Source organism: Poecilia latipinna, unplaced genomic scaffold, assembly GCF_001443285.1.
Source record: "Poecilia latipinna isolate Pla-1442-1.1 unplaced genomic scaffold, P_latipinna-1.0 Scaffold2059, whole genome shotgun sequence".
NCBI lineage: Eukaryota > Metazoa > Chordata > Actinopteri > Cyprinodontiformes > Poeciliidae > Poecilia > Poecilia latipinna.
In genome coordinates, this window is record NW_015114675.1 from 9,326 (window position 1) to 37,293 (window position 27,968).

At 40.2% G+C, this 27,968-nt stretch overlaps 3 protein-coding genes across 3 annotated transcripts in view; all 3 read right to left on the bottom strand.

Moving 5' to 3' along the window:
* Window positions 1-5,180: 5,180 nt before the first annotated feature.
* Window positions 5,181-7,817, bottom strand: nkx6.1 (NK6 homeobox 1). The gene is made up of 3 exons (XM_015016755.1): window positions 6,752-7,817; window positions 6,370-6,542; window positions 5,181-5,897 (listed from the first exon to the last, which is right to left on the bottom strand). The coding sequence occupies exons 1-3, from the start codon at window positions 7,317-7,319 to the stop codon at window positions 5,652-5,654; spliced, it is 987 nt and encodes a 328-aa protein (XP_014872241.1). The 5' UTR covers window positions 7,320-7,817; the 3' UTR covers window positions 5,181-5,651.
* A 4,306-nt stretch (window positions 7,818-12,123) lies between these two features.
* rpl17 (ribosomal protein L17) lies at window positions 12,124-16,864 on the bottom strand. Its single transcript, XM_015016756.1, has 7 exons — window positions 16,809-16,864; window positions 16,328-16,377; window positions 16,109-16,149; window positions 15,290-15,424; window positions 15,021-15,119; window positions 12,905-13,096; window positions 12,124-12,200 (listed from the first exon to the last, which is right to left on the bottom strand). Exons 2-7 carry the CDS (start codon window positions 16,365-16,367, stop codon window positions 12,153-12,155), a joined length of 555 nt encoding a protein of 184 aa, XP_014872242.1. The 5' UTR covers window positions 16,368-16,377; window positions 16,809-16,864; the 3' UTR covers window positions 12,124-12,152.
* Window positions 16,865-18,943: 2,079 nt separating this feature from the next.
* The window catches only part of mfhas1 (multifunctional ROCO family signaling regulator 1), a 29,778-nt gene continuing 20,753 nt past the window's right edge, over window positions 18,944-27,968 (bottom strand). The window contains exons 2-3 of the mRNA XM_015016754.1: window positions 22,044-22,336; window positions 18,944-21,156 (exon numbers count right to left, since the gene is read on the bottom strand). Of these exons, the coding sequence (XP_014872240.1) occupies window positions 22,212-22,336 (125 nt within the window). The 3' untranslated portion in view covers window positions 18,944-21,156; window positions 22,044-22,211. The remainder of the gene's footprint in view (window positions 21,157-22,043; window positions 22,337-27,968) is intronic.

Below are 27,968 nucleotides of genomic sequence, written 5' to 3' on the forward strand. Positions count from 1 at the left end.
ATCTCTGCATTCACAGAAATATTTAACCCAGTGAATCCTTTCATTTAAATTGGAATGTTGCATTACCACGTATGATTACTTGGCTCTTAGTGAATGTGAAGAGAATGTATGTGCCAGTCCTGAGCTGCAGTCAGAACAGCAGGTAAACTAGCAGAGGAAGTGAGTGAACAGCTGCTGCAGAGGGTCTCTGAGGACCAGGGCCATGTTCACCACACCTGAACTCCATAAAGGCAGTGATTTCCCCACCTGGGGTCAACAGGGGGCTCATGCCCTCCTCCTAGATCTTTACAGTGCTGCTGCTGTCAAACATCTTACACTGTGTGGTGAAAAAAATCTCTGCTAATAAATCGCTGTGGAACATCTGTGGAAAACAGTTGGCAACTTTTCAGTCACCAGCAAAACAGGGAAAAATTATAAATCTGACATGGGTTTATTAGAGGAATAAGCATGCTTATGGATTGTATGTGTGAGTGACAGTTTGTTTTATTCTTACGTCTACATTCTAATGCTGTAATTTGAATCCAAACAAAAACGTCATTGAAGCTGAATCATCTGACTGTATATCTGTTATATTAGCTCATTCATGTTCTATAAATTTCAATGAAAAATATGCTGGTGTGTTTGTTGCTCTTTTTCTATGCAGAGGGCTTTTTTTCTATCAGCTTGTAAATACATATTACAGGTGCACAATACTGAGGAAAAAGATAAGAAAGATTTGCAACATTTTGTTAATTGTGTGATTAAGCTGATTGTGATAACCCCTGTTTTCCTCCTGACCGTCCCACTCTCTGAGCTTTATCAGGTGGGGCATAAAATACAGTGGAAGCCCATCTAAACATGTAATCGACCCGGTGTGTGTTAATAAGTACAGTTTGAATGCAATGCACCTAAAACATTATAAGCTACCAAATATTACATTAAAGCAGCGGTCTGAGATTCCAACATGGCAGACCCTAAAAATGTGATGGGGACTGGAATCTCAAAGTACTTGATAGCTCAAACACACACACACACACACACACACACACACAAGCGCACACACACACAAGCGCACACACGTTAAATCCACACACACATACTGAAAATATGTTGGGGGTTTTTACATTACTGATCATTTTTTCATCTGCAATACACTCCAGATGTGTTTCCTCTCTATAAAAATCAACAAACTCCCAGATAATTCAGATTTTTGCTCTGAAGGTGTTTATAGGGAATAAATGTTCCAACATTCACACAGAGAAAAAATAAATAATCCAAAATGGTCAGTCTGATCACATTTGGATAGTGTTTTGTTCCTCCTATCGTAGTTCTATTTTTTTATGTCTGTGTTCATGCTGTTCCACTGTACTGTTAAATTGTTCATAATTAATAATGAATTGCCTAAAATTATGATTAAGGCAAATTTCATCATCAGACACCTGCAGGACAATAAATATTTCAGATAAAAAGATGTGATGACCCAAACGACAGATTTTTGCAGGAACAGAAACATGGCTATAAATATATCAAAGATATGCCTTTTCAAAATTAATCTAAATTAATTGCCTTCAAACCATCCATCCATCATTTTATCCTTCTATCCATCCACCCATCCATAAAATACATGGGTGGATGTATTTTAGAAAAGAAAAGCCATGCTGACAAGAGAGAGCATCAGCCTGTCCAGGAATGCCTCAGCCTCACATTTCCAACCGGTCAAACCAGCTCTGTGCTCTTCTCAATCTAGTTTAAAGGTTTTTGTACCACTTAGAAACCCAGTATGTGTTTCTAGCATTTAGTAGCGTTAGCAGGATATTAATGTGTTCAGATTAATCTTTCATGAACTTGTATTCTACGTTGAATCAGTCCATTTAGACAACTGAGCTGAAGTAATTTCTACATCATTCACTAAGAAGTCAAACCTATTGACTAAAACCACAGAGACATAAACCTTCACATCTCAGAAGCCGAACACCAAATATTTAACAACACATTTTTGGAGTTTCAATTTTGATTTAAATTTGTTTTATTGTATAATTTAGACTTTATGGCATTTTCATATCAGCTTTCTGTTTGGACCTGATTTGCCAGGTTTTCGGTGCAGTGGCTTTTGAAGGCTTCCCCTCTCAGCCTTGCTGTTCTGTGTTGATGAACTCATTCCTTTCAAAACGAATCAATAAAAATGATTTTATTACAATCTGCAAGTTCCTTTTGTAAAGCCAGAATCAGTCTGGCTTTTTTCTTAAATTTCAAACAGAAGGACAGAATGAACATTGTGAAGGTGTGACATTAACCTGTCAGTAAACAAAGGCTGTTGATAAGATGAATTTTGGGTTATAAAGCATTAAGATGAAGATGTATGAGATGATTCTCTGCTGTTGGTCTAAAGAGGAGACGAATCTGCCCAGCATGACCAATGCTGATAATATTTGTAATATTTTAGGTGAGTGTCTTCATTTTAATAAATAAATAGAAAGATTCAAGCCTAAGAAGAATCACATGTAATATCATAAGCAATACATTTTGCTTTTTTGTTTTTTCTAGGAAACCATTTTATTATTTTATGTGGGGATTTATTATAATGTCTGCTGAAGAGGAATCAGTTACCTTCTGGAAAAACAGCAACAAATTTTTAAAATACAGTTCACCTACTTTCTGTTAAAATAAAATAACATTCTCCCCTTACTATTATGGAGGCTTATTTTTATTACTCAATATTACTATTTTATTATTTTATTCCTTATGCAGGACAAAGTTATTTTTTAGCAGTCGTGGAGGGAGACAGTGGAGGTAGGGTGAGGGGTCTCTGCACTGATCACGAATGGGTGAAAAAAAAAAATTAGGCCCAAACCAAGGCCTCCACAAACTGCAGATTTAACTCAGAACAATTATTCCCTCATATCGACCTGAAACCTTTAATAATACCTGAAGCTGAGTGGAGACCGGCAGGGCAGACCCACCTGTCACTGATCCACATGGAGACACAGGTGTTACCTCAGGTCGACCTCCGTCCTGGCGGTAGGCACTGGTGCTGTGACGTCACGGGGGGCCCAAGCAGGATGGATGGTTCAGTCCCAGTTCCACAGTCATCAGCCCTCTGTGATGTGGAGCTAATTCTGTTTAATGGTAAACCAAACACCAGGAGGGCAGGTTTAACACACACAAGCTAAAAAAAAAATGTTTAAATATCAAAAAAGAATAAAACTGTTAGAGATCAACATATAGAAACGGGTACATTTTTCCTTCATATTAAGGAATTTTTTTTCTCCTGTTTCTGTTTCTTTCTCTGTTTCTCTCGTTGTTTTACTCGTTTTATGAACTAGAGCTCTTTCACTTTCCTGCAGTGAACATTATTTAGCTGAGGAAGGATCCGTGAGATGAACGCCTCAGCCTCCAGAACGGAACCCGGGGCTCAAAGCGGCAGGTGTGAGCCGCATTACGGGCAGAAGACCGGCTCGGAGTCTGGTCGCTGCGGAGTGTGAGCGGAAGCCCACAGTGCAGAAATAAAACATTTACTTTGTTTTTTATCATCATAAATACAACCTTTATAATGATAACACGTAAAGGTCGATGGAATAATCATTGGTGACAGCTTCGTGGTTCTCCTTTGCAGCTTAAACACAAAATAACTGTTCAAAAGGAAGAAACGCGAGAGCCGCGACTCAGTCCACAACTCAGCGTGGTCTGTCCAGCAGACGGGAGGATGTCAGGTTGTGTCCCCGCGGGTTGTTCTGGGTCAGAGCAGACCCCACCGAACCTGGCCCGCTGCCACCAGCAGATTTTGATTCACTGGAGCAGACTGACGGAACATCTTCAGTGTGAGGAAGAGGAAGATGGGAACCACAGGAGGAAGGCCAGCGTGAGAGTTTGGAGGCAGGTCAAACTGACCAATGATTAGGCCGGATTCCTCTTTCTGTTTGTCATTCATTAAAACACTGAATTCACTTCATCGTTGACAGGCTGACAGTGGGAGAGTCGAGGGTTCAAACAACATCCCCCCAAACAAAAAGACGAGTCAAAACAGCTAAATAAAATAGCTAAAATAATAATAATAATAATAATAATAATAATAATAATAATAATAATAATAATAATAATAAAGTCCTTGCAGTTTTTTTGGAAAGTGCCTTGAGACGACTTGCATTGTGAATTATAATGATGATGATGATGATGATGATGATGATGATGATATTTATTATTATTATTATTATTATTATTATTATTATTATTGTTATTATTATTATTATTATTATTATTATTATTATTATTATTATTATTATTATTATTATTATTATTATTATTATATTTAACGCCCTGTTTAGAACGAAACCCATCAGTTCATATCTTCCAGTTAAAGCAAGAAAATAGATTTTGGGTTCTCAGAAAAACAAAATTTACAGATTGGTTTCTACATTTGGAAGATATAAAAAAAACTTGGGTAGAATCCAATGAATGAATACGATACTACCACTACTAGTAGTAGTCTACCTGACTGCACCATCTCGCTTTGATTTGATGTAATAACCATAATTGCCACAAAGCCCGTTGAATAGACAAAGAAGGGCCGCGCCACTTCTGCAGTGTAGGAAATATTTTGCACAAATATATTTAAAAGTTAGAGAAATGAAATAGATATTCAGCGTAATTAATTATTACAATTAATAATTTCGCACAGCATAAAAATCCAATTAATATGAGAGAATGTGTTGATTTTAATACACCAAACTGGGTGAAAAAAGTGCATTCCCAGGTATATTTAATTTAAAACATATATTTTATTTGAAAAATGTTACGGATCGTCCTATGGAGTGTGTCCTATAAACCCCGCGGAGCAGTTGAGTTTGAAGCCGACATAGAGCAGCCTGCTGCCCGCTGAGGAGCCTCGGTTTTCCGGTGTGGACTTCAGCTTGACCTCGCCCGTTTTCAGGCCCTGATCAGCGCCTCCAGAGGGTAGTGGACCCGCACCAAATAAAACCCAATTCACTCTGCTCGGAAAGAGTGATCACCATTTGGAAGCATTTTTTAAGAATAAAAAACTTTTTAAAATATCCTTTCTTTAGAATCGTTTAATCTCAAACATATTTAAAAGCCCCTGATAATAACATTAATATAAATAATAAACAGGCCGTGATAGGTTAAAATGGCGAGAAATGTATAAAACTCCAGCTTTGATTCAATGCATCGGTTGGAAACAAAGAGCCAACTTTAGAGTTTTTATTAAATAAAAGTGCTTTACATGAAGCTGCTGCAGGCCGCTTCCACAGCTTCACAGGGTTCACCAGTGTGTGTGCGTGTGAGCGTGTGTGTGTGTGTGTGTGTTAGCGACCTCAGGTGCAGCTGCGGTTTTATCTGACAGATCAAGAGGCGTTCAGGGACAGACAGAAAAAATACCTCTGCTGTCAGATCAAAACAAAAACGTGTTTACCGCTGATCTGGGAGAATCGTTTCTGTACAAAACAAATAAGAAAAAAAAACTACACATAACTTATTCACAGCAATAATTCAATAGCAATTTCTATTCATACAACTCACGCTTCTATTTACAGCTAAAGTCTTCTCTGTGAACCGGAAAGTGTGTATCCTCTTTCGCCTCGCAGAAAAACATTCACAAAGTGAACCGAATCCATGAGTTCAGAATCCAGATCCTCCTCGGAACAGGAAATAGAAGTGAATTAAGAGCTGTCGTTTTCAGATGTGTGCATCAGCAGCGCAGAGCCCGTTTTGTGTTTTTTCAGCAGCTGTGTAATCTTTTCATCGTCCGAGTTCGGGTCCAGAGGTTTGTTGTAGTCGTCGTCCTCCTCCTCGTTGTCCGACGTTCCTTTGAGTCGCTCCGTCTCCGAGTCCTGCTTCTTCTTCGCGGAGGCCATTTCCGCCGCGTGCTTCTTCCTCCACTTGGTCCTTCTGTTCTGGAACCACACCTGGCCGGACACACACACACACACACACACACACACACACACACACACACACGGTTCAGTTCTTCCATGTGTTTTATATCTCGTAATGTTAGCTCCGCCGCATAATCGGAATAATTGAGTGGAAAATATTACTATAAATTGCAGAAAATATTGAAGAGAGGACAGTTTCAGCTCCGTTAATGAATTCAGTCATTTTCTAAACCAAAGGAAAATAAAACCAGAAAATACCAACAACTAATTTAGGCAAAATCCAAAACATTTGACATAATTTACATCGATTCAATTTTGGTCATCTGAAAGTGTCAAAAACAATTATTTAGATTCTTCTCAGAGTAGAGAATAAACCCGAGAATGAGCCAGTGTGTGTGTGTGTGTGTGTGTGTGTGTGTGTGTGTGTGTGTGTGTGTGTGTGTGTGTGTGTGTGTGTGTGTGTGTGTTGGCTGCCCGCTCTCCGGCTCTCTTTCTGAGTTACCTTCACTTGGCTCTCCGTCATCCCCAGAGAGTAGGCCAGCCGCGCTCTCTCCGGCCCCGCCAGATATTTGGTTTGTTCAAAAGTCTTTTCCAGCGCAAAGATCTGCTGTCCAGAGAAAGTGGGCCGTGTGTGCTTCCTTTTCCCATCTTTGTCCAGTAACACTGAATTCTGATCTGCAACACAAACATGAAAACAATTTCGGAACTAATTATTTCATAGTTCTTAAGGAACACAAATCAGAAAATAATTCAGAACGAGTTATAAAATGCTGCAATATCACAACTTTCCGGTAAGTTAATTTTATACGTATATGTAAAGGAAAATTAAGTTGTGATATTGTAATATTATTTATTTTATATTCATGTATTTATGTATCACTTACGGGGTGAACAAGCGAACCTGGCGTCTCTCCAGTGCGGACTTTGCATAACTCCTGGCCAAAAGATCGGCGTCCTGCCCGGGAGGTCTGCCAGCGGCTTCGGGTACCGGGCCACCGCCACAGCCGCCGCGCTGGGGCTGAAGTAAAGTCCGGGAGGTGGCGGCGGGCTGAGGCTGCTGAACCTGGGCAGTCCTGACAGAATCCCAGCAGATGAAGAGGCGGCTGCTGCTGCGGCAGCTACCACCCCCGTGGTGCCAGCTGAGGAGACGACCGGCCGGTTGAGGATGTCGTTAATTCCGTGCGGAGTTGCAGAGGAGCACTGCTGCGGGGAGCCGAGGCCCGAGGACAGCCCGGTGGAACTCTTGATTCCGGGGGAAGACACGGCCATGCCGCCTGGGTTGGGAGATGTGGTGGCGGGAGAGGTGGAGGAGTTGGGGCAGGTGGAGGAGAGGGGGTAGGCCGGGTACAGGGGGGTCTTCATCTCGGTCATGCTGTGCAGAGCTGCCAGAGGTGGAGTGCTGAGGAGAAAGGCGCTCTGTCGGGACCCGTCCATCTGACCCACCGCTAGCATTACCGCCTCTGAGGGAGGCCCGGGAGGACTGGGGATGGGGCTGCGGGGGCTGCGGGGGCCAATCTCCAGAATCCAGACTTCAACTAAAACAGCTTCACTTTCTTTCTGGACTCAAAGCCCATCTCAGTCAGTGGGCAGATTCCAAATCCCAAATGCTCCAGGAAAGCAGGACGAAGTTCCGTTTGTGTTCGGGTCCGATTCAGATCCGGGAGCCGCTCTGGTCTGTCCGGCAGGTTGGAGGAGACCATCAAAAGTGATCATCAGCTCAGCATCTTCATCAGCTGCGAACCAAACTTTGAGAGGAGACGAAGAGCCGGAGGGTGGGGTGGGGAGTGCGCGTGTGTGAATGGAGCTGGGGGTCTTTGTTTGGATTGGGTGACCCGGCCGTGATGCAGTCCACTAAGATTCACAGCGGCTTCTGATTGGTTCAGCGATGCTCTGATTTAATGAGCAGAAATCAAAGAGGGAACAAGAACCGCGACACGAGAGCAGGAAAAAAAAAACTGAAGAGAAACATAATCACATTTGATGATAATGATTCAAAATATAAATAAGGTAAAAAGTATGTATTTCACCTGCAGATCGATGATTGCTGCAGGATGAGCAACAGGCTGCAATAAGGAGACTGAGAGAGTAAAGAGGAACAGACAGCAGCTGAATCTCTCTTACACCAGGAGTTACGCTTGTTTTTAGGTTTTTACACAATAAAATGAGCCACTAAGAGTATCCTGAAGCTGAAAGTTAATTATTAAACATAATTATTAAATGAAATATTCAAGTATTATTTTTATGTACTTTTATATTTATGATTTTTCAGCATCATCTGACTAGATGGGCCTTTAAGTGTCTCCCACAGGCTTCCGTAAGGTATCTATCTGTTCATGTTGACTTTTTAATCACATGCCGGTGACGAGCGGGGTTCCAGTTTAATTCCCGAGAATGATTCAGCCAGAGAAGGGGCGGAGACCAAAGCACTTATATTCCGATTGGGAGATGTTCACATGTGATCGGAACACGCACGCGCGCGCGCACACACACACACACACACACACACACTATCAAAGCGTCTCCCCAAAACTCTTCGGACAAATAAGTAAAATATTTCTGTAGATATCGCGTGCTCTAATAATAACTAAGAAAATAATTCCCTTTATTAAATTTTGTTTATTTCCACGGCGCCAGATAAAAACAAATGTGATCACAAAGCGCTTTACAAAAATAAAAACAGTTAATATTCAATCACATATATGTGCAAATTTTCAAATTCGTTCAGCTATTCTAATCTGATTTACCAAACAATTCTATTCTATTCTATTTATTTCTATATCGCCAATTCACAACAAATATGATCCCAAGATAAAGCAAAAAATAATAATTTCACTTCAATTAAAATTGATACGAATTATCAAACTGTACAGTATGCTCAATTAATTATTCAAAGTTTTTAAAAAAAGTTTCTATCTAAGGAAACCCTGCAGACTGCATCTACTGATTGACTTGCAGAATTCACTACTAGTGCTAATTAGTTCAGTTTTCGATTCAACTATAAAACACGTGTTCCATATCAATCCAGTTGTACAGCGCATGCTTTCATTTGGTTGAATGGCGTTTGGTAGGAGTTAAAGTCCAGCTGATTGCATCAAGTCACTTATTTTGCAACAGTTTGTCCTACTGAGAAAGCATGAGGGGGCAGAGGGAAGAAAGAATTCCTCTAAATTAGGAAGAGAGCTCCAGCAAAGCCAGGCCTGCTAAGAACCCTTAGCAGAAAGTTGGTGTGGAAAAAACTGCAGCAGCTCCAGCTTTTCTCACAACGCATCTTCCAGGTTACTAAAGAGTAAATGAGTCTACATTAAATCAGGTAAATATGTGACTTTTAAATCCTCAGACCAGACCTTTAATTTTTAACTTGAGGTGATAAAACAGAAATATTTTAATTTCAGTTTGAGATGGCATAAGCGCCAGTGTTTACATGTGTTCCTTGAATGTGCCTTTTTGGTCAGTGAGCTGCTTTGTTTTGCGGAGGGGCGTTAAGCTCTAAGAGTGAGACAAGCTGAGGTATTTATGTTGAGCGGAAAAGATAGAGAAAAGTTTGGTTTGCACTGATGATTCGGTTTAATTCTGCTCTCTCTCTCTCTCTCTCTCTCTCTCTCTCTCTCTCTTTCTATTTTTTACAAATTAAAAATTATCTTTCCTAACCTGTAAATATTTATTGGCATGTTCAATCAAATAGTCAAACAAAGTTTAGATAATGGCTATAGTATATTCAGAAAAAATATATATTTATTTATTAAATTGACCTATTTAATTTTTTACCTTTCATGCTTCTATCTTAATTGTGAATATTTAATTATTAGGTTTTGTTTGTGGTTCATTCTGTACAAATGAAAACAGATTCCTTAAATGTCAGATGTCATGACAAAATTAGTAAAAGATTCAGTTCTGCATAATTTATCAATCACCCTAATATCTTTGCACAATCAATACTACAAAGAATCATACAAAGAATCATAAGAATTGATCCAGTTTGTGGTTATCTCTGTTTGGAATATAAAAGTTTTACATAAAGGAACAGGCAGAAGATTAAAGGCTTTAAAATTCACCATATTCATAATTCATCATATTAATCTTTAAAATCCCAGCCAGTTTTTGGAGATTCTACTTATCAAATTAAACAAGTGTAAAGATGATGCTCAAGAACAGTTCACCATCGAATGATATTCATCACTGTGACCATCTTCTACCAGCTGTGCGTTAACAGAAAACATTATAGAAGAAACTATACGACTCAAAAATGATCACTAACCAGTAGAAAGCTTTCATTCCAGCAGTGGATGAGCCACAAGGTTCATGCTGCTTAATACTCAGAGAAATTAGAAAACTCTAGATCTCTGACTTCACCAGCCTCTGCACGTATTGCCCACATGTCAGAAAAGGTTTCAACACATTTGTCTCGTATTGACTGGATAGAAAGGATGTTCTGTGGTCCAATGAGAGATGTTTGTCCATGAAACAGAACAAAAGAGCTCACACTCCAGCCAGATCATCTGGGCATCGCCACTGCATTAGCCAGGAACTTTATGATTGATGGATTATTAGACAATGTGTACAGAAGGGATTGGAGCTCTCAGGATCTATAGCCACATGTTCATGTTAGAGTTTCCCTCCCTATGAATTGTGGGGGAAATACGTACATTTCCACTGACATCTGTTCCCTACACGCGTCTTTACTCAGGAAAAAACTTGCCTCAAACATTTCATTTCAGGCAGGACAGAAAGTTCCTTATTTTCACTGTGTATTGTATAAAAAATACTCCTAGTGTTTGTTTTTTTTTCTGGAAACCCAGTTAAACTCTTCTTTCTGGATGCAGATGAACCTGGTCAGCAGTCTGCGCAGGTAAAAATGGAAGAATTCAAGTTTTAGTAGCAATGAACCATCTAGTGAAAACAGGGCATCTCTTCTTTCAAACACCGGAAATGTGACGATCCACTAGAGCCCCCGTGTGGATACCACCTGTAACAGCAGATACTTTTCTATGAAAATCTAGTATTTCTAAATTAAATCAAAGAACTATTACGAAAAATCTGAAATCAGTCTTGATATCTGTCTAGGATTTTAAAACAGATCTTCAGTTTTTAGTCGGACTGTAATCTGATTATTATTATTTATTATACTTACTTAAAAATGAATACATGTTTATCAGGGGTAAATTGAGCCACCCCTTGTGGCTAGGAAATGGTTAAAGACTGATAACGTGACACAAAAAAAAGCAATTGTGCTGGTTAGAAGGCATCATTAAATGACGTTTGAAAAGGTAAGATGATTTGACTTTTCTTTAAATATGTTTTTCATTCTTGAAAGTTAACTTTTTTAGACCACAATAATTATTTTAAATTTGTTCTATGTATGACCTGTACGATGGATGGATGGATGGATGGATGGATATAAGTGCTGAACAAATAGGGGAGCCAAGAGTGAAGTTAGTGAAGGGAAGTATGTTTGAGCAGCACCAAACGATGCAAAAATACAGAATGACACAGTTGAGATATAGAGACAAAAAGTAAAGTACTTTTGAGAAAGATGGGTTCAGATGGAGAACAGAGGCTACAAGGAATTTCTTAGTTGCCACGGAATCTCAATTTGCCAATTTGCCTGGAACAAGGATTCAGTTTTACCATTTCTTTCCAAATGTTAACGTTTGCTTCCCAAGGCCACTAAAAAGCATCCTGCAGGGCATTTTTAGTCAAATGCCTGTTTAGTAGAACTCTACAACAAAAAGTTGTTGTACCCATGAATTTTGTATAACAAATAGAGTGTGTTTGACAAAAAAGTGACATCTAGAGAAGGTGGTCAGTGAGGGGTGGGACTGAGTTGGGGAGAGGATGATGTGTTTTTAAATATGCGACTCAACTTGGCCCATTTTGGGGTAAGTTGAGCAATGAGGGTTTTTTTTTTCCTTTTAACACTCATTCTGATTGTACGGATGCACAACATCCTAAAATATAAGCAGATATGTCAGCAGTTTGTACAGTCCAATAAAACAGACTGGAAGCAAAGTTTCCCTGATATCTCAGTCAATTCAATTGGTAAACTAAGCTGTACAGTTTGGGAAGAGGTAATATTTTAACCATCTGCTGCATGTTTACAGCAGCTGATCAAACAGAAAGCATTCATGTGACTAAAGCCACTTCTAAACAGAATACCTCAGCTTAGGCTCTGCAGGTAATCTCTCTGAATTAACAGCCTTTATGGGACAAACTTCAGGTATTCAGTAGATAAAGAAGAATAAAGATCCAGAGTCTGGACTGATGTTACAAGACAGTTTTTATTAGACTTTACTCGCGTGCCATCAGCTTCTGCTTCTTCAGCTTCTTCTGTGAAACCTGCAGACAGACACTCTGTTAATACCGATTCTGTGATGACAGGAATGACAACTGGAATGACAACTTTGCTGCTTAGTTGCTCAGAATGTAACCATTTATTTTCATGGAGAATCCAAAGGTGTCCTAAGTAGTCATCATGGCAACTATCAAAGAGTGCCTCAGTGAATGGATGTGTTCAGTCATACAGCTGGTTCAGTCTGAAGCCCTTTCTCCATTGTCTAGTCTCCCTCTAGCCGGGTTTGGTCTGCTTTGGTTCAGGTCTGATTGGCTGCATTTCTCAGAATGTGGACCCTGCTCTGGTGGGGTCACTCTGTCCCCTTGGGCAGCCAGCTTCTCTGAAATCTCTGGGTACATTTTGTCTGTTGCCCTGTCCAGTTGATGCTATAATTGATAAAAAGGTTTGAACTTAAAGATTTGACCATGGAATTATTGACTTGCAGCTCAAAATCTACTGCAGTCTCACTGTGCCTCCCACAGGCCAATCAAGTGGCATGCCTAGTTACCTGGTTAGTACCACCTCTACAGTGGTACAGAAAACAGGAAGGAACTGAAGGATCTGGTAATGACATGGGTGCAGCTGAGGCATTCTGGGTAAGAGGCATTCTGGGTAAGACCTGGTTAAAACCTTGGCTGTGGAGAAAGGGCTTCAGAAACCTGAGCTGAACCTGCTGCTCTGAGCTCTTCAGTCAACATCTGTACTGCACCTTTTTCTTCTGGGCCACCTCCTCCTCTGGCTTGGGAACGATCTGCTCCTTCTCGGTGAGGATCATCTCGATGTGGCACGGTGAGCTCATGTAGGGGTTGATGCGGCCGTGGGCGCGGTATGTGCGTCTCCTCATCTTGGGGGCCTTGTTGACCTGGATGTGTTCGATGACCAGAGAGTCCACGTCCAGACCCTGAAATCACAGATTGGGTAAAATCTAAGAAGTTGTCACAAATCATAAATAATACATAAAACCAGACTGAATACGTGATGAAAATAAGAAATTAGATGTCAAGGCACACCAAGGTTTTAAGAGAACACTCTGTCCCAAAACCACTGACTGTTGGAAGAGATGACCTGAGCAGAAATATTAAACTGATATTTATGGAGTAAAAATTTAAGTTCTACCACAGCAGATAGCCTGACTAACCAGCTAATAGGAAAGTGCGACGTATATGGAATTAGTAGAAATTTGGCCTACGATAGAGTCCTGTAGTCTACCGGCTAACCACATTAACGCTTGTTGATGTAATCAGCTGGCTGAGAAGGGAAGAGCTGGTTAAAAAGGCAGTGCAAAATGTTGATTATCTGGAGTTGGTTCACCTTCAGCGCTCTTAGCACAATGCTGTGCAGATGTGCAACTCCACCAGACTGCACTGACTAAAAAATACTGTCTTGTAAAACCAATGGAGGGTTAAACAGACCAGGAGTAGAAAAAGGTAATCTACAAAGTGTGTGAGCTGATGCTTACTGCAAAAATATGAGCAGTTTGTTTAAAATGAAGCATGTCCTTGAATACCAGCAAGCAGCTGGTATCAAGTTCCAGTCACATCACTGGGAAGAAAAAGCAGGATTTCATAAAGTTACTGTGTTTCTATATAGATATATTTTTATTTAATTATTTAACCACAAAATCATACATAAATTGAGTATCAAACAATGAAACTTCCCTATATTTAGGTTATACCTCAACTCTTCATTTTTCTACCCAAGCCTACATGAAGTTGCCAGAAAAGTGTTCAATGTTTCCCAGTGTTTTCCCTACAATCCAAGTTAGGCTTCAAGTCTCACACCACTTTAGGCTACCGACTGAAAAACATGTTCTCATCACTGATCCTCACACACAGGTGATCTCACACGCTGGTGAACACGCACTCTCTCCATCAGACAGAGCGAACAAAAAAACAGTCACTAGGATATCAGTGTTAACAACACTCTGGAGGAGCGTGGCAAATGTCACGGCCAAACTGTCAGTTTCCGAAACCACACATCCACAAAAAACCTTGTAAATGCACACACATATCTGTGCGACCCTGCTGGACCAAAAAACTTGTGGGGGTCCTAATGACCCCATCTCTTAAGACTGCAAGAGGGTTAAACATGTTTGGTGGTGTTTTAATGGCAGCAGTTTGCGCTCCTGCAAGTAGCAGTAGAAACTGTTATTATTACTGTTATTAAAAGAAAGTGGAGGTGCAGCGATTGCAATTTTCTGGCCGATCACAATATTTAAAAAGCCTGACTGATTTTGGCCTGCTGCGATTTGTTTCTGTGCTAAATATATCAAAAGGGTTGCAAAGTTCAAGTCCCTATGGGAAACACTGGGCAGGTTTCTTTATTTAGCTAACTGATTATCTGCAGAACAAAAATCTGAATTAATGCTTTCATTAAATGCATTAAAACTGAAAACTGCCTTTTCAGTCTGTGGACATAAAAACATGTCCTTTGAGTCTCTGTTTAAACTTCTATGGAGAAGAAAAGAAACATAAATATGAGTGCATAACATAATTATGTTACATATATAGATTTTATTGAATATTCTGATTTTTTGAGATCATAAAGTTGTAATCAGCCAGTTATTAAGATAAACAGAAAGCAATGTAGAAAATAAATCACTGTAATAAATTGGTTTCAATTATCAAATTACTGGATTTATTTTTCAATGGTACTGTAATTTGAGTTGGCATCAAGATATGCAGTTAAATATCATTTTTAATGGAATTGGAGAAAAATATTCTCAGAAATTAATATTACATGACAGAACTAATGGAGACATACTTGTGTTTTGTACATTTGTGCCAAATGCTATATGGCCTGTCTGATACCAGACCTGGACTCACCTTCAGCTCAGCGTTGCTCTCTGCATTCTTGAGCATGTGCAGCAGGAACTCTGCGCTTTTCTTGGGCCAGCGACCCTGAGTCCAGCCGAACTGCTTGGCCTGGAAACAATAAACCAATTAGAAGAGACACATCCTCCCCATTCAGTCTCAAAGTTTCCCCCAACGCTGCTCAGACTAAGAGTTTGTTTTCATCATTAATCCAAAGGTGTCCTAAGAAGGTCATCATGGCAGCCTGTACGCCCCCTCCAGGTGTTGGTGCTGGGTCTAACCTGAGCACAGCGGCCCACCCCACCATTGTAGCGACGGAAGGGGACACACTGGTGCTTGACCGTGACGTCCCTCAGGTACTTGTTGGCTTTGCGGATGTGCATGCCCTTGATGGCCTGGGCTGTCTCACGGGTATTCTGTTAGGGAAAACATAAAGCACAGGAGTTGAGTAAAACTAATTTGTTTAGACTGGAGAAAAACCTGGTGAGATTAAACAGAGCTGAAACAAACAAAAGTTCAACAATGTCACAATTTTTCGACTATGTACAGAGACAAGTCCCTTAATCAGCTGTGTAAATTTAAAAAAGTATAAATTTAAACACTAGACCTGATATGACTCTGGTAAAGATGCAGAACTAACACCTCTAAGGTCCCTGATTCAACTTGAATTACATTTCCTTGACTTGGTTTAAAAGACGGTTTAACTCAATGTAGAGCTCTGAACTGTTACAGCATCCAAGTACATTTGATCATCCTTTATTGTCATTATTCTTTTTAAGATGGAGACAAAAAAAGATTTGCACTGAATGCCAACTCAGGAGGAAAACTAAGTTTGAAACACCTAAAATCAAAAACTCTGTCTACCAGGAACTCTGAGTTTCTGGCAGTCACTCAGAGGTTTAAGGATTGATGAAACATTTGGACAATTTCCACAACTTAAAGAAAAATCTATTGTTGTGTAACAGAATGTCATATTCAAAAGCTAAATACTTAAAAAGAAAGTAGTTATCTTGCCTTATTAGCAATTTTATAAAGACACATAAGGTAAGGCATCTTAAAGTGACAGTCTGATTCAACATGTGACCAGCTGGGCGGCTTACCTTGAAGTGAACCCGGAGGTTGGAGCCCCTCGCCTTGCATGCTGAAACGAAAAATGAAGACATGAAACAACCCAGCAGCTAACTCAACACTCACTGCTTCAGTACTGTGTAGCTCAGGTTTAATAAGTTCTTTTCACGATTAATCCAAAGGTGTCCTAAGAGTCATCACAGCCACCGAGCGAAGCCCCGAACCCAGACCCTGCTGCGGGTTTTACTTACATTTAGTAGGGTTCTCGGGGTCGAGAGAGTAGCGGACCATTTTCAGATACCTGCAACACAAACACGGTCAGGGTTTTCATTGAGCCCCCTCCTTCAGCTCAGCAAGAAAACACGCTAATTGTAGTTGCTATCGTCTACTCATTTTTCTAAAACAAATGCCAACAAAACCAGAATTAACATAAATTCGGCACTGTCTTGAGGAAAGAATATGTTGTTAATATTCTTTTAAAAAATAGCATTTAAGTGTGTATCATCACATGTAGCCAACATGGCGGAGAGCTACAGTAGGGACCTAACCCAGCGTCCTCACACTATTTAACATATAATCCATAATCTACGCCTTTCAACTCAAACATATGACGCCAGATTGGTTGTTTATTATCAATAGATGGAACCCAATGCGTTAAAACATTGGATGGAGAAGATTTAAACGAGATTGTGAGCAGATTCTGCTCCTTGAAATAAAAACTAAGATCCTCACCTCTGAGGCCGCAGTGGGAAGAGGAAGTACGGTAGACTGTGCTCCTCTTCTTCTGCTTCGTCTTAGTTTACCGCCCCCTGCTGGTCAGGAGGTGGCACTGATCAGAGGACTGTTTCACAAAACTAGGTTAGTGGCTTAAGCCGGGGTTTTCCGGATATCCTGCCTTAATTAAGCATCGATTTGATTTCTTAAAAGCGGTAACACATAAACTATGGTGATATCCTGTGCAGCTAGGCTCAGTTAATCCTGGCTGGAGCCTTATCTGTTCAGTCAGCTCTCACGTCCTCAGAAACCAATGAGTTTTGTCCGTGATTCCGTTTTCTTGTCTGTCTCGTTTTGTCTTTTTAATTACTCTGAATTTAAATACCACTAATTTATCTTGGTATTCAGTCAAGTCCTGTTATTATTTAACGTTATAATACTAGAAAATACCACAATCAATTTTAAAACAACCAACTCTGTTTCTGTTCGATTGTGTTTCTGAAGAATGTTGTTCTAGTTTGACAGAAATGCCTTTAACAGACTATTGCAGTGTTAGATACATAGGTCATAAAGAAACAAAAATATTGTAATCAAGTGATGCCATATTAGATGCAGCATACCTTACAGATGAATTTTAACACAGCTTGAATTTTTTTTTTCTTTCAACGTAAGCTAACTTTAGTTTTGATATTTTGATAAAGAAATGCAGTTTAAATTACAAATATTTAAAACAAGTACTTATTTACATCGTAACTATACCTTTTGTCTTTATTAATGAGGCTGCTAATACGATTCATTTTATAAGCTCTGTTACAATTTATCTTGTTTTTTGATTGCCATTAATCTGCCTTTCCAGTTAAGCAGGAAATTGTCCCTTCAAAACAAAGGCATCACCACTCAAACAGGAAGTCAACCATAGCTAAAACTAATTAAAGATGCTATAGCTCTTATACCTTCTAAGTTATTAGTAAGTAATTTGCACATTAGTGAGTAATTTGTAACATTTATCTACATACTGTAAAATGTTCTTACACTTAATCTTGATCTGTTGTGTTTGTTTATCGGTAACATGTGGAACAAAATCGGGTAACATGCAAAAAGTGTGTGAAACTGCTGTCAGATTCACACACTTTATGACACTGACTTTCACTGTTCATTTATTAGGTTAAAGTTGCTTATTTGAGCAAATGAAAGGTTTTAATATGACAGTTTTTAATTAAAAATGGTCTGGAAATGTATATTTTGGGCTAATTCTGCATTCAACAATCTATTATTATTCGCTATCATAGCAGCAGTATCTCACAGAGTTCTGGTCAGTCCATCATCTGAACATGGAGAGAGGATGGATTGAGCACCAACAAAACTGAAGACATTGGTCAGTGACAGACTGACAAAGGNGAACATTAATCAGGGAAGCAGACAAGACTCCCATGGGAGCTGTGGAGGAGCCGGCCTTTACGGAACAGAAGCAGGAAGAAGGTCAAGGTTGCAATTTGCTACAAGTACTGTAGGACATCAAAAAGGTCGAAAGGGATCCTGATCAAATGAGATCAAAGTTATACTTTCTGAGCTACAAGAAAAAAGTTATGAGTAGTAGAAAAAATCCGACAGTGCATGGCCCCTGAACACAGCATCTCCAAGTGAATCATGGTGGTGGCAACATCATGTGTGTGAAGCTAGAGAAAGTTGATGGAAAGATCAATGGAGCTAAACACAGGCCAGGATCAGGAAAGTCTGATAGCCTGTAAAATAAGATACAGGAATGTAGATTTACTTTCCAGCAGGACAATAACTCTAAACTTAGAGCCAGAAATAGGAAAAGGTTTAAATTAAAGCATTATAATGTATTAGGATGGCCTATTCAAAGTCCAGTCCCAATCCTTGTCAGAATCAGTGGTAAGACTTGAAAATTGCTGTCTACAAATCTTCATATCCAGTCTGAATGAGCTTGAGCTGCTGGACAAACCTTTTAGTCTCAAGATGTGTAAACCTACAGACACAGACCTGCAGCTGGAACTGCAGCTGGATACAACCTGTATACAAACACACATCACACTTTAAAATGATGGGAACAATGCATCATTTTCCTACCAGATTAGAGCTGGAAGAAAAATGTATAATTAAAAGAAGTAAAGAACAACACACAGGGGAGCACCCATTAAAGCCAGATATTGATTTATTTGGTATTCATATTGAAACCAGCTACATATAAAACCTTTTCTGCATGTCTCTCGAGTCATGCACAGCATTGCACTGTAAATATGCCACAGCTTGACACGTTGTGTCTAAGTAGAAAAATAAAGATATTATTTACATGAAAGAAAACAGTCTTTAGTTTAATCCTGCAGAAAAGCTCTTTAGAGTGGGAACAACCAGATCTCATCCTTTCACAGCAGTCACTGTTCTGAACGGTTCAGTTGTTCAGCCAGAGGTGGCAGTGGAGAGAAAAATGTGAACACTCTGCTCTGCTAACATGTGACCTGTTGAAGGGCGTGTGAGGAAGAGATTAGTGGATCACCAGCCATCATTCAGGGCCTGATGAAGTGCAAACCACAAGGCCACGATGAGCGGTGTCCAGGAAACTCTCTGCTTAGTGTTGAAACGTTCTTCAGCTGCTGAATGGTAGATTGTTTTTGTTTCACATTCGGTCTGTTCCATTCTGCACTTCATGTCACATTTCCACAGCTCTGATGGATCCCATTGGGCAGCAGCAGGGATCTACATCCCAACACCTCATAAGAATGTAAAATGTCTTCTGATGTTCTAATGAGGCTCATTTGTAGCATTAACACAAATAACTTTTAAGGAGGTATTAAAATATTTTTGCCTTAGGTTCACATTTCTGTGTGAATTAATTATTATAATTAATTAACTTTTCAATAATGTACTAATTTATTGACACACACACACACACACACGCACACACACACGTAAATGTCTGAGTTGACTTATAATAAGAATCAAGCTTTCTTTAGTAGTCAGTGTTTGAGAAATCTGGATTTTGAGAGGAATGTTATGATCCAGTCCCACAGCTGGGCTGTCTTCTCCAAGATGTCTATCAGATCCAGATGTAGGAAATTCTGGAACAATAAAACTAACTGCATGTGGAGAGAAAAACATGAAAGTAACAAACAGGAAAAGTTCTTGCAAAGTTCTGTGGGAGCAGTTCCAGCTGGAACAATTAGGAGGCGCCTTTGCAAAACCTTTTTATCATTGTTGTTTATTGTGGCGCCATCTAGTGGCCAGCCGTTCTGTCCTCAGGTCAACAACAAGCCTGACGACCGAAACCCTTCATTACATAAGACATATCTGTAGTCATCCTTAAATCCTGATGCATTCACTGTCCTGGGAGGGGAAACTTATTTTTGTCATTACCTGTACATTATTCACAGGGTTGCTACAGATTTTTCATTTTCAAAATCACGTCACTTTTCATTCTCTGATATCTCAGTAAAGCTGTTTACAATAAATTTCCAGCAGATATTTTAAGCTATCTTTTAGAAAATTGGATTTGGGGGGAAAGTCTGGAAATGTTTCACTACATTCCCTAAACAACATGTGTGATCATAGCTGCAAATGGACATTGAAAGGGCAGGCCTTAAAGGGACAGTTCAAGAGTTTTAAAGTGAAATATCGTTGAATGGTTGAGAGTAGTTAATATCTTACAGTTGTTTCTTGAAGAACCACCTGAAAGGCTTCAGAGCCCATGGTGGCTCTGCTGCTGTCTAGTCCTCAGCTTCATGGATCGTCTGATGGTAAAATAAAATGTAGTTTTCCAGATATTTCCTGAAGCCCCGCCCAGAAACAGCTTTGATTTGTGTGAGAAATGACATGAAGTGATTAGAACGTCCAGACCAGCTCGACCTACTGGCTGCTTCTCTGATATCTAAATGATCCTCCTGCATCTTTGGCTCCACCTGCTGGCCTGTCTTCTGCAGTTACATTTAGTTAGGACCTGACTGAGATGTCTGTGATGAATGACTGTGACTTGTGGTCTGCACTGAATAGCTGCATGTGAGAGTAAAGACACCCTGCTTCTGCTCTCCTCCACGCTGCCCTGCAGGTCTGCAGCTTCAGGATGGGAGCCTTCTTCACCTGGCTCACCCTGCTCACACCGCTCAACAGGTTCTCCTCAGGGGGAAGAGAACAGTCTCTCTGCTTCACAAGTTTCTCTGGAAAAAAAAAACTGTCTGTTGATAAATGACCAAATAAATGCACCATGAGTTTGAGACTGCTATTCAGATTCACTGTTTCATCTCAGAGTCCAGGGAGAAACTTCTGAAACAGCGTTTGTGGTTGATGCTACAGAATGCTGAGCCACTCCTCCGTCTGCACCAGGTTGAAGCCAACAGACAGAGCCACAAACCTGCAACACACAGAAATATTCAGGTAAAAACAGAAACACCAAACAGCAGCTTCATGAAAACATGAACTTCCTCTATCCCAACCATTAGACATGAAACTTCAATTTGAAGGAAAAGTGGAAGAGTTGACAGTCAATCTGGAACATTTAAGATGTTAACTCCTTCATAATAAGTTTTATTAGGCATTCCCAGAGACCGAGCCAGTCACCAGGAGTGTCCTGGTCTGGACAGACTTTGGTCCACCTAGAGACTGACAGTCTGAGAGTCAAACAAATCAAAGGTCAGCAGGTGCAGAAGATCCTTCATGAACACATTAGAAGGAGGCCACAGCACAGTGACACTCATCATTATGGTAAATGGGACTTTTACTGATTTGTCTCAACCATGTCTTAAATTAGTTTCATATTTTCCATTCTGTTGATGAATAGTTTTCAAAAGAAATCTGGTTTACTGAGACACCATAATCCATTTTATTTATGGTTTTGGTTGTGTGAGGTTTTTATTTTGGTTTTATTTATCGTTTTTGGTTGTTGTGTTTTGTTTTGGATATTCTACATATCTTCCACTTTCTTGGACTTTAAGAGAGTGAACTTGCATCATTATGCCATTATCAAAATATTACTTGAAAATGGCCTCAAAACAACAACATTATATTTTTTTTTGCAAAAATTACTGGGAAAATTTATCATCAAGCAAAATTTGTTCCGGTGACAGGCCCAAGCAAATTTGCATTAAACGTCTGGAATTGGACCTCAGCTCTGCTGGTATTTTGTGGACTGTTTCATAAAAACCAGATTTACACCAGGCAGGCCTTCCAGTTCTGACAGGAAGCACTCTGATGTCCAGGCAGGATGAGGCAGATGAAGGAACACCAGGAAATGTTTTCTACCTAAACGTTGATGTGAGCTCCAGTGTTGGCAGAAGCAGCGGTGCTGATGATGGAGGAGGACAGCAGGAGTGGTGGGGGACGTGGCGTCTGGAGACACTGCGAAACGAGCCAGGGTAGCCATGTTTTTGTGTAGATGGGTGTGAAGGCTGTGGTGGGGGGGCAGTGGAGTCACTTGGGGCTCGTAGCTGTGGGAGTGGGGGGGTAAACCAGGGCCACGTCGACCCGCTCCGAGCCGTTCTTTGGACAGATGATCTCAGTCAGACCGTCGGGGCGCAGCTGGCTCAGCAGCTCACCTGGAACAGGATGACAGCACAGCTCAACACCAGTACACCCAGTACACCCAGTACACAGAACATTTAAACCTAATTCTGAGTCACAGTCTGTAAACTGTTGGGGATTTTTTTCCAGCTCAGACTCCTGAAGAAATCAGAATGTTAAATCTGTGATGTCACTCATTTTGTTGGCTCAAACTGGTAAAGCAGTAGTGCAATTTATCCACTAGGTGGCAGCAACATATTTCTGTGACTGTGCAGAGATGAAGGTCAGTCATGCATGTGTGTTTGTGACTGATGAACAGATCCAGATAGCTCCACAGAGCCTGAAGGCTTTCATCCTGAGTCTTCCTCACCAACCAGAGTGTTTAGAGTTATTCTCAGTGTTGGAATGTTCCATTAAAGCAAAAATACAACAATAATACACAAAGTGATGACACAATTACAGGAAATATGAAACACCTTTATTGTCTCCCAACAGAACATCCCATTGTTCTTCCTAGACATATTGGTGGTGAGGTCAAACCTGCCAGTCTGAATTCAGGGCACAAGTTTTTCCATTTTCCTGCAGCACCAACCATTGTTCCTGCTTGTGACTATTTTTATGATCCGCAATTTTGCGCTTGAAGAGATTACAATAAGGGAAAATTTTTATCCGCAACACACACACACACACACACACACACACACACACACACACAGTACAGATGCACTGATCCCAGGCCCGTTTCTCCTACGGGCTGAAAACAAAACAAGCTGCAGCCTGAGGGATCAGCAGAGATCAGCACAATGTGACTGTTTCCAGTATTTTTCCTCCTTGTCTGATAATCAGCCCTGAGCAGATTAAAGAGGAGCAGAGGAATATCCCTTAAGCTTTCAAATTAAAGCACTTTTTCCACCCAAATGCAAGCAATAACTTCCATTAAAATGTAGCCATTTAGCTGATTCACACCTGAATATAGCAGGAAGCATCAGGTACTTTGTGACATGCTGCATGTTGGGAAGTGCAATGTAGTAACTGTATTCCTATTCAAAGTCAAAGCTGTAAGAAAAACTGGATTTAATCTGAAGAGCAATTCATCCTGACAGCATCTGGCAGATCACTGAGATTCTGAAAATCTTTATTTTGTTTGTTAACATACAAAAAAAACATTTCTAACAATACGTATACAGTTTGAAACATTGTTTTGTATGTGAAAACAAGTTTTCTTTTAAAAATATTATTGAAATGTATATAGAGTTATGTGTGCATGGCAGGACAACAGTGTGCCTTTCAGGAAAGAAGCTGTTATTGGACCACATCTATGAATACTGTCAGGTTTTGATACAAACATTTCTTCTGTCTTCTCTAGAAGGAGAAGAAGAAAACAAGCAAACAGGAATAGAACAGAGTTTAATGTTTTGTGGTTACTGTAGTCAGGATATCGAGCTGAGTGCAGTTTCCATTCTAACCTGCTGAATGCAGAAGAAGCTGTTCTGAACAACAGACTTTAATATGAGATGGCCATTAGGAGGAATATTTCTGCATATGTTCACATTTTTATCCGGAAGGGGGTCACCCCTTACCCCCAACCCCCACAAATTCCTTTCTGCTGTTTGGATTTCAACATCTCATTCAATTCATTACCCTGAGGAGCAGAGTTTGATCCAGCTGAGCTCTGAACAAGTTGAATGATAAGACAAGAACGTTCTGAAAAAGAAGTACAGCCAGCTCTGGGCTCATGTCGCCATGGCAGCAGGCAGGAACAAACAAAACCACAGCATCACTCAACATGGCGGAGGAGTCATGAAAACCATTCCTGCTGTTGTACAGCAGTTGACTAACAGCCTCATGAGTGCTGTGTTTCAGTCACTTGAAGATGTCTGCGTTACGATCCGGAGCCTGGGTCTCCGCTCCATCCTACAGCTCAGCACTGATCAGATGATCTGGTTTATCTGTTAAACACCATATCTTGCCCCAACAACATGCCAATAGCTGCAGGACGGGACATCTCATGCCTTCATCAGAAATATTGACAATGTTCGCTACAGCTATAGAAGTTATGCAAGAGATGTTCAAATGACCCAGTAATCTCATATTTTGATACGTTATGCACACACACACTGTCTGCTCTGGGGAGGATTCACTCACCTCTGCATGTCAAATGCACATTTGGGATCCAACTGCCAGCAGTCCGGCTTAGCTTCTAACTAATTCAGTAAATAATTATTTGTTCACTTGCAGGCACTTACAGAGCATAGTTATGTCTTCCCTAGATGGTCAGTGATTCTGTAAATATGGAAATAAAATATAATGACACAATGATGTCAGAGCAAACACAACAGATCCAGTCCTGAGGCAGCAGAATGCTGGTTCTTCATCCATCATCTCAGGCTGTCCTGCCATTTAGAACCATGTAATGTGTTCTAAATGGAAGGAAAAGATAGAAAACAGTAACCCAGCAGCTTTAGGAAGCCCAGAGGGTCATGTTTAGACATTCCAGCAGGAAGGATCTAACACATGCTGCAGCATCTGGTGACCTGCCAGATGTTGAGATAATCGATGCAGAAACCCCAGGATTGTCTGAATAATTCCTGGCAATCCTACTGAGCTTATGAAAAGGATTCCAGCCCAGGAGCTCAGTCAGCTCTAACAGGGACAGCAAACTTTCACAAGCTTTCATTTTAGTGCTGTTCTCATATGGCAATGTTAAAGTAAACAAGTCTGGATTACATTTTAATTTAATATTCTAAGATACGTAATTGATTTAAAGGTCATTCTGTGTTTTTCAGCCATTTTGACTTTGTATAAAGATATTAATGAGTTGAAAAGACACGATGATCTGTTTGTTGTAGGGCCACCTTTAAGTTGACCTCATCTTATCAGGCAGCCTTTCAAATCAAACACAAACAAGTTCCAGGTAAAAGGGCTGGTTATGCCGTCAGCCGTTATCAGCACAGAGCTCACAGTGGGAATCAATACGCTCTTATTCACGCTAATGGAATATGCAGCTCTGCAAACTGTTGACGGGTTTGGGCTGGACAGGATGCTGCTCTGTTTGCTTTGCGCTAAGCTAACAAAATGAAGAAGGAAGTAAGCCCACATTGTTTACCAAGAAAGCATCACACGCTCACCTTCTCTGCTGAAAGTCTTGAGACTAAAATCAGGCTCACAGGCAGCACAACATTACTTTTCATATCAGGTCTGACTAATGACCTGCCGGTTGGAAACTCAGAAATCTGATCTGTTTCCAATCAGTTAAGGCAGCACACCTTTGTACTGCTGCAGTCTTCTTTGAGAACCATATCACCAAAACAACAAGTCAAAGTTTGTTGTTTTCAGCATCAATGATGTGTTTACAAAATAAAAAAAATTCTACTTCAGGAACCAGGGTAGTTTTCTGGGGTCATTAATGTTCAGGGTTGAAATTTACCACCCAAAAAAAATTCTTATACAAAATTATTAGATTATTACAATATTAAAATGTTACTAAAAACAAATACATTTCAGTATTAATGTAGTAGGAAAGTTAGTTATTTATTTGTTTTATTTTGGAAATAAAAATATTGATACTCTTTAGGCATGTTGTGTCTATTTTATTTTCAGGAAAATTATAAATGTCTTTGTTCATGTTTTAAGGACAATCAGCCTCCAGTCGCCCTGCAAAGATGGCTGGATGTTGTTGTAAAATAGCTCTTAAAACTGCAGTATGTAGTAAACAATATACTACATATTTGTAGCCTAGCAGATATCAAGCAGGAGTGTCTGATTCACAAAGCTAGGAAACTAAAAAAAAAAAAGCTAAGAAAAAAAAAGCTATAAAACAAAAGTCTGACTTTGCCAAAGCTAGTTGTGGTGAAAAGAATAAAGGGTCATAAATTTGTGAATTGTTAGGCAAGATTTCAAAACACAAATTTTAGATGAAAAAAAAACCTACAGTACTGTAAGATCACAGCACCAACATTGATATTAGAGAATACATGAGATCACGTGTATAGCTATCACATGTCTGCAGGTGTCAACAGGAGGAATAGAGGCAGAATGAGAGCAGCTGAGGGCCGGAGCCTCCGGCTGAATCAGCTCCTCCTCCACTTCCTCTGTCTGACTGAGAGGAGTCACACTGTGACCCTCACAGGCCTGATTTCAAAACACAGGAATGCTCACCCCAACTGCAAAATACACAATGCATCCACACACATATACACACACCTCCCTCCACAAACAGTGCAGGTAGGGGAATTGCTTTTTTTGGCCCTTTCCCTTCCCCCCCCCCCCCACCCCCCACCCTCCTTGGCTTCTCCTAAACGGTTTTCAATTGCAGCCATAAAAGGAAACGGACATTTCTGCCTGAGCAGCAAAAGTTTTCCTGTCTCCAGCAAACTCCCACTGGGATGTCATGGCGAGTTTCGAGGGTCTGCTTCATTCACAAGCTTCAGCACAACAACTCAGACTTCCTATTAAACTTCCTCTTCCATTGTGAGTGTGTGTTGTAAGGAAGAACGGCTGGACTTTCAGGATTTCTTTATCACAAAGTCCCACAGTAGCAGAGAACAATGAACAATGTGTTTTCTCTCAGACTAAAGTATGCATGCTGAGATTCTGATACAGCATGTCAGAGACCTCCACCAATCTGGTTTTAGTGCTTATTTAGTACCAGAACCACTAAATACATCTTGCATTAACTAGTACTGTCAATGATGTTGTTTTTGTTCTATATTATGTGTTTTGTCTCTGGGGTTTCTTGGTTCTCCTTATCCTTCTTTCTCTCATGTATTCTCTTCTCCCTCTTTACCTTTTAATTTTTGCACAACCTCTCTCCCTTTCTTTTTTCTTTTCTTTTCAATTTCTGCATCCATGACATTTGATGTGAGGCCTAAACCCAGAGCGTAGAGCTCAACCAATACTGACAATAAATGGGTCCAAAAGCATCTGCATCCTGTGAGGTGATTACTTTGGACAATAGCCTGGTAAGAAGGAGGAGAGCAACAAGGCTGCAAAGCAATAAAAACAGACTGAAAGCCTGCAGGAAGGCTACTGCAGTTATTTTCTCTGGTGAATCCTCCTACAGATTTTTTGCTTTATCTGAAATTATTTGTTCAAACAAGAAAAGCTGAGAGCTACATTAAATCTACATTAAAGCTGTCCTCATACACTCCATCTGGGGATGTTTCCTATCAAAGAGTGGACTTATTCACAATTCTGGACCCACGGTGAGGAAACTCCACAGATCTGCCGCTGACAAGTTGTTGCTTGTAAATAGCAGGTGGAGAAAGAGATGCAGCACCAATAAGACAATATTAGGTCAATATTCTCTAATGTCTCATGGAGGGACTCTGCAGGATGAGAGTATCACTCTGCTCAATCAGCAAAGTTCATATTTCACTTCAACTAGTTCACTTCCACTATCCGGTTTTTGTGTCTGCAGGGAACTTAGATACTTCTGAGGAACGTTTATCTAAGGCAGTGAAGAATTATGTACATTTGTATGACTCTTCATTAAATAACTACTATAACAATAACTGTCAAATGGTGGACAGAGGACAAACAGAACAACTACTGGCCACATTTTCTCTTACATCATGGAGAACACTGAGTTTTTTGCAGCAGTTTGGGTCAACACAGAAATGAACTTCATTTTAGGCAGGGGTCAGAGTTCAACAGATGACAATTTAT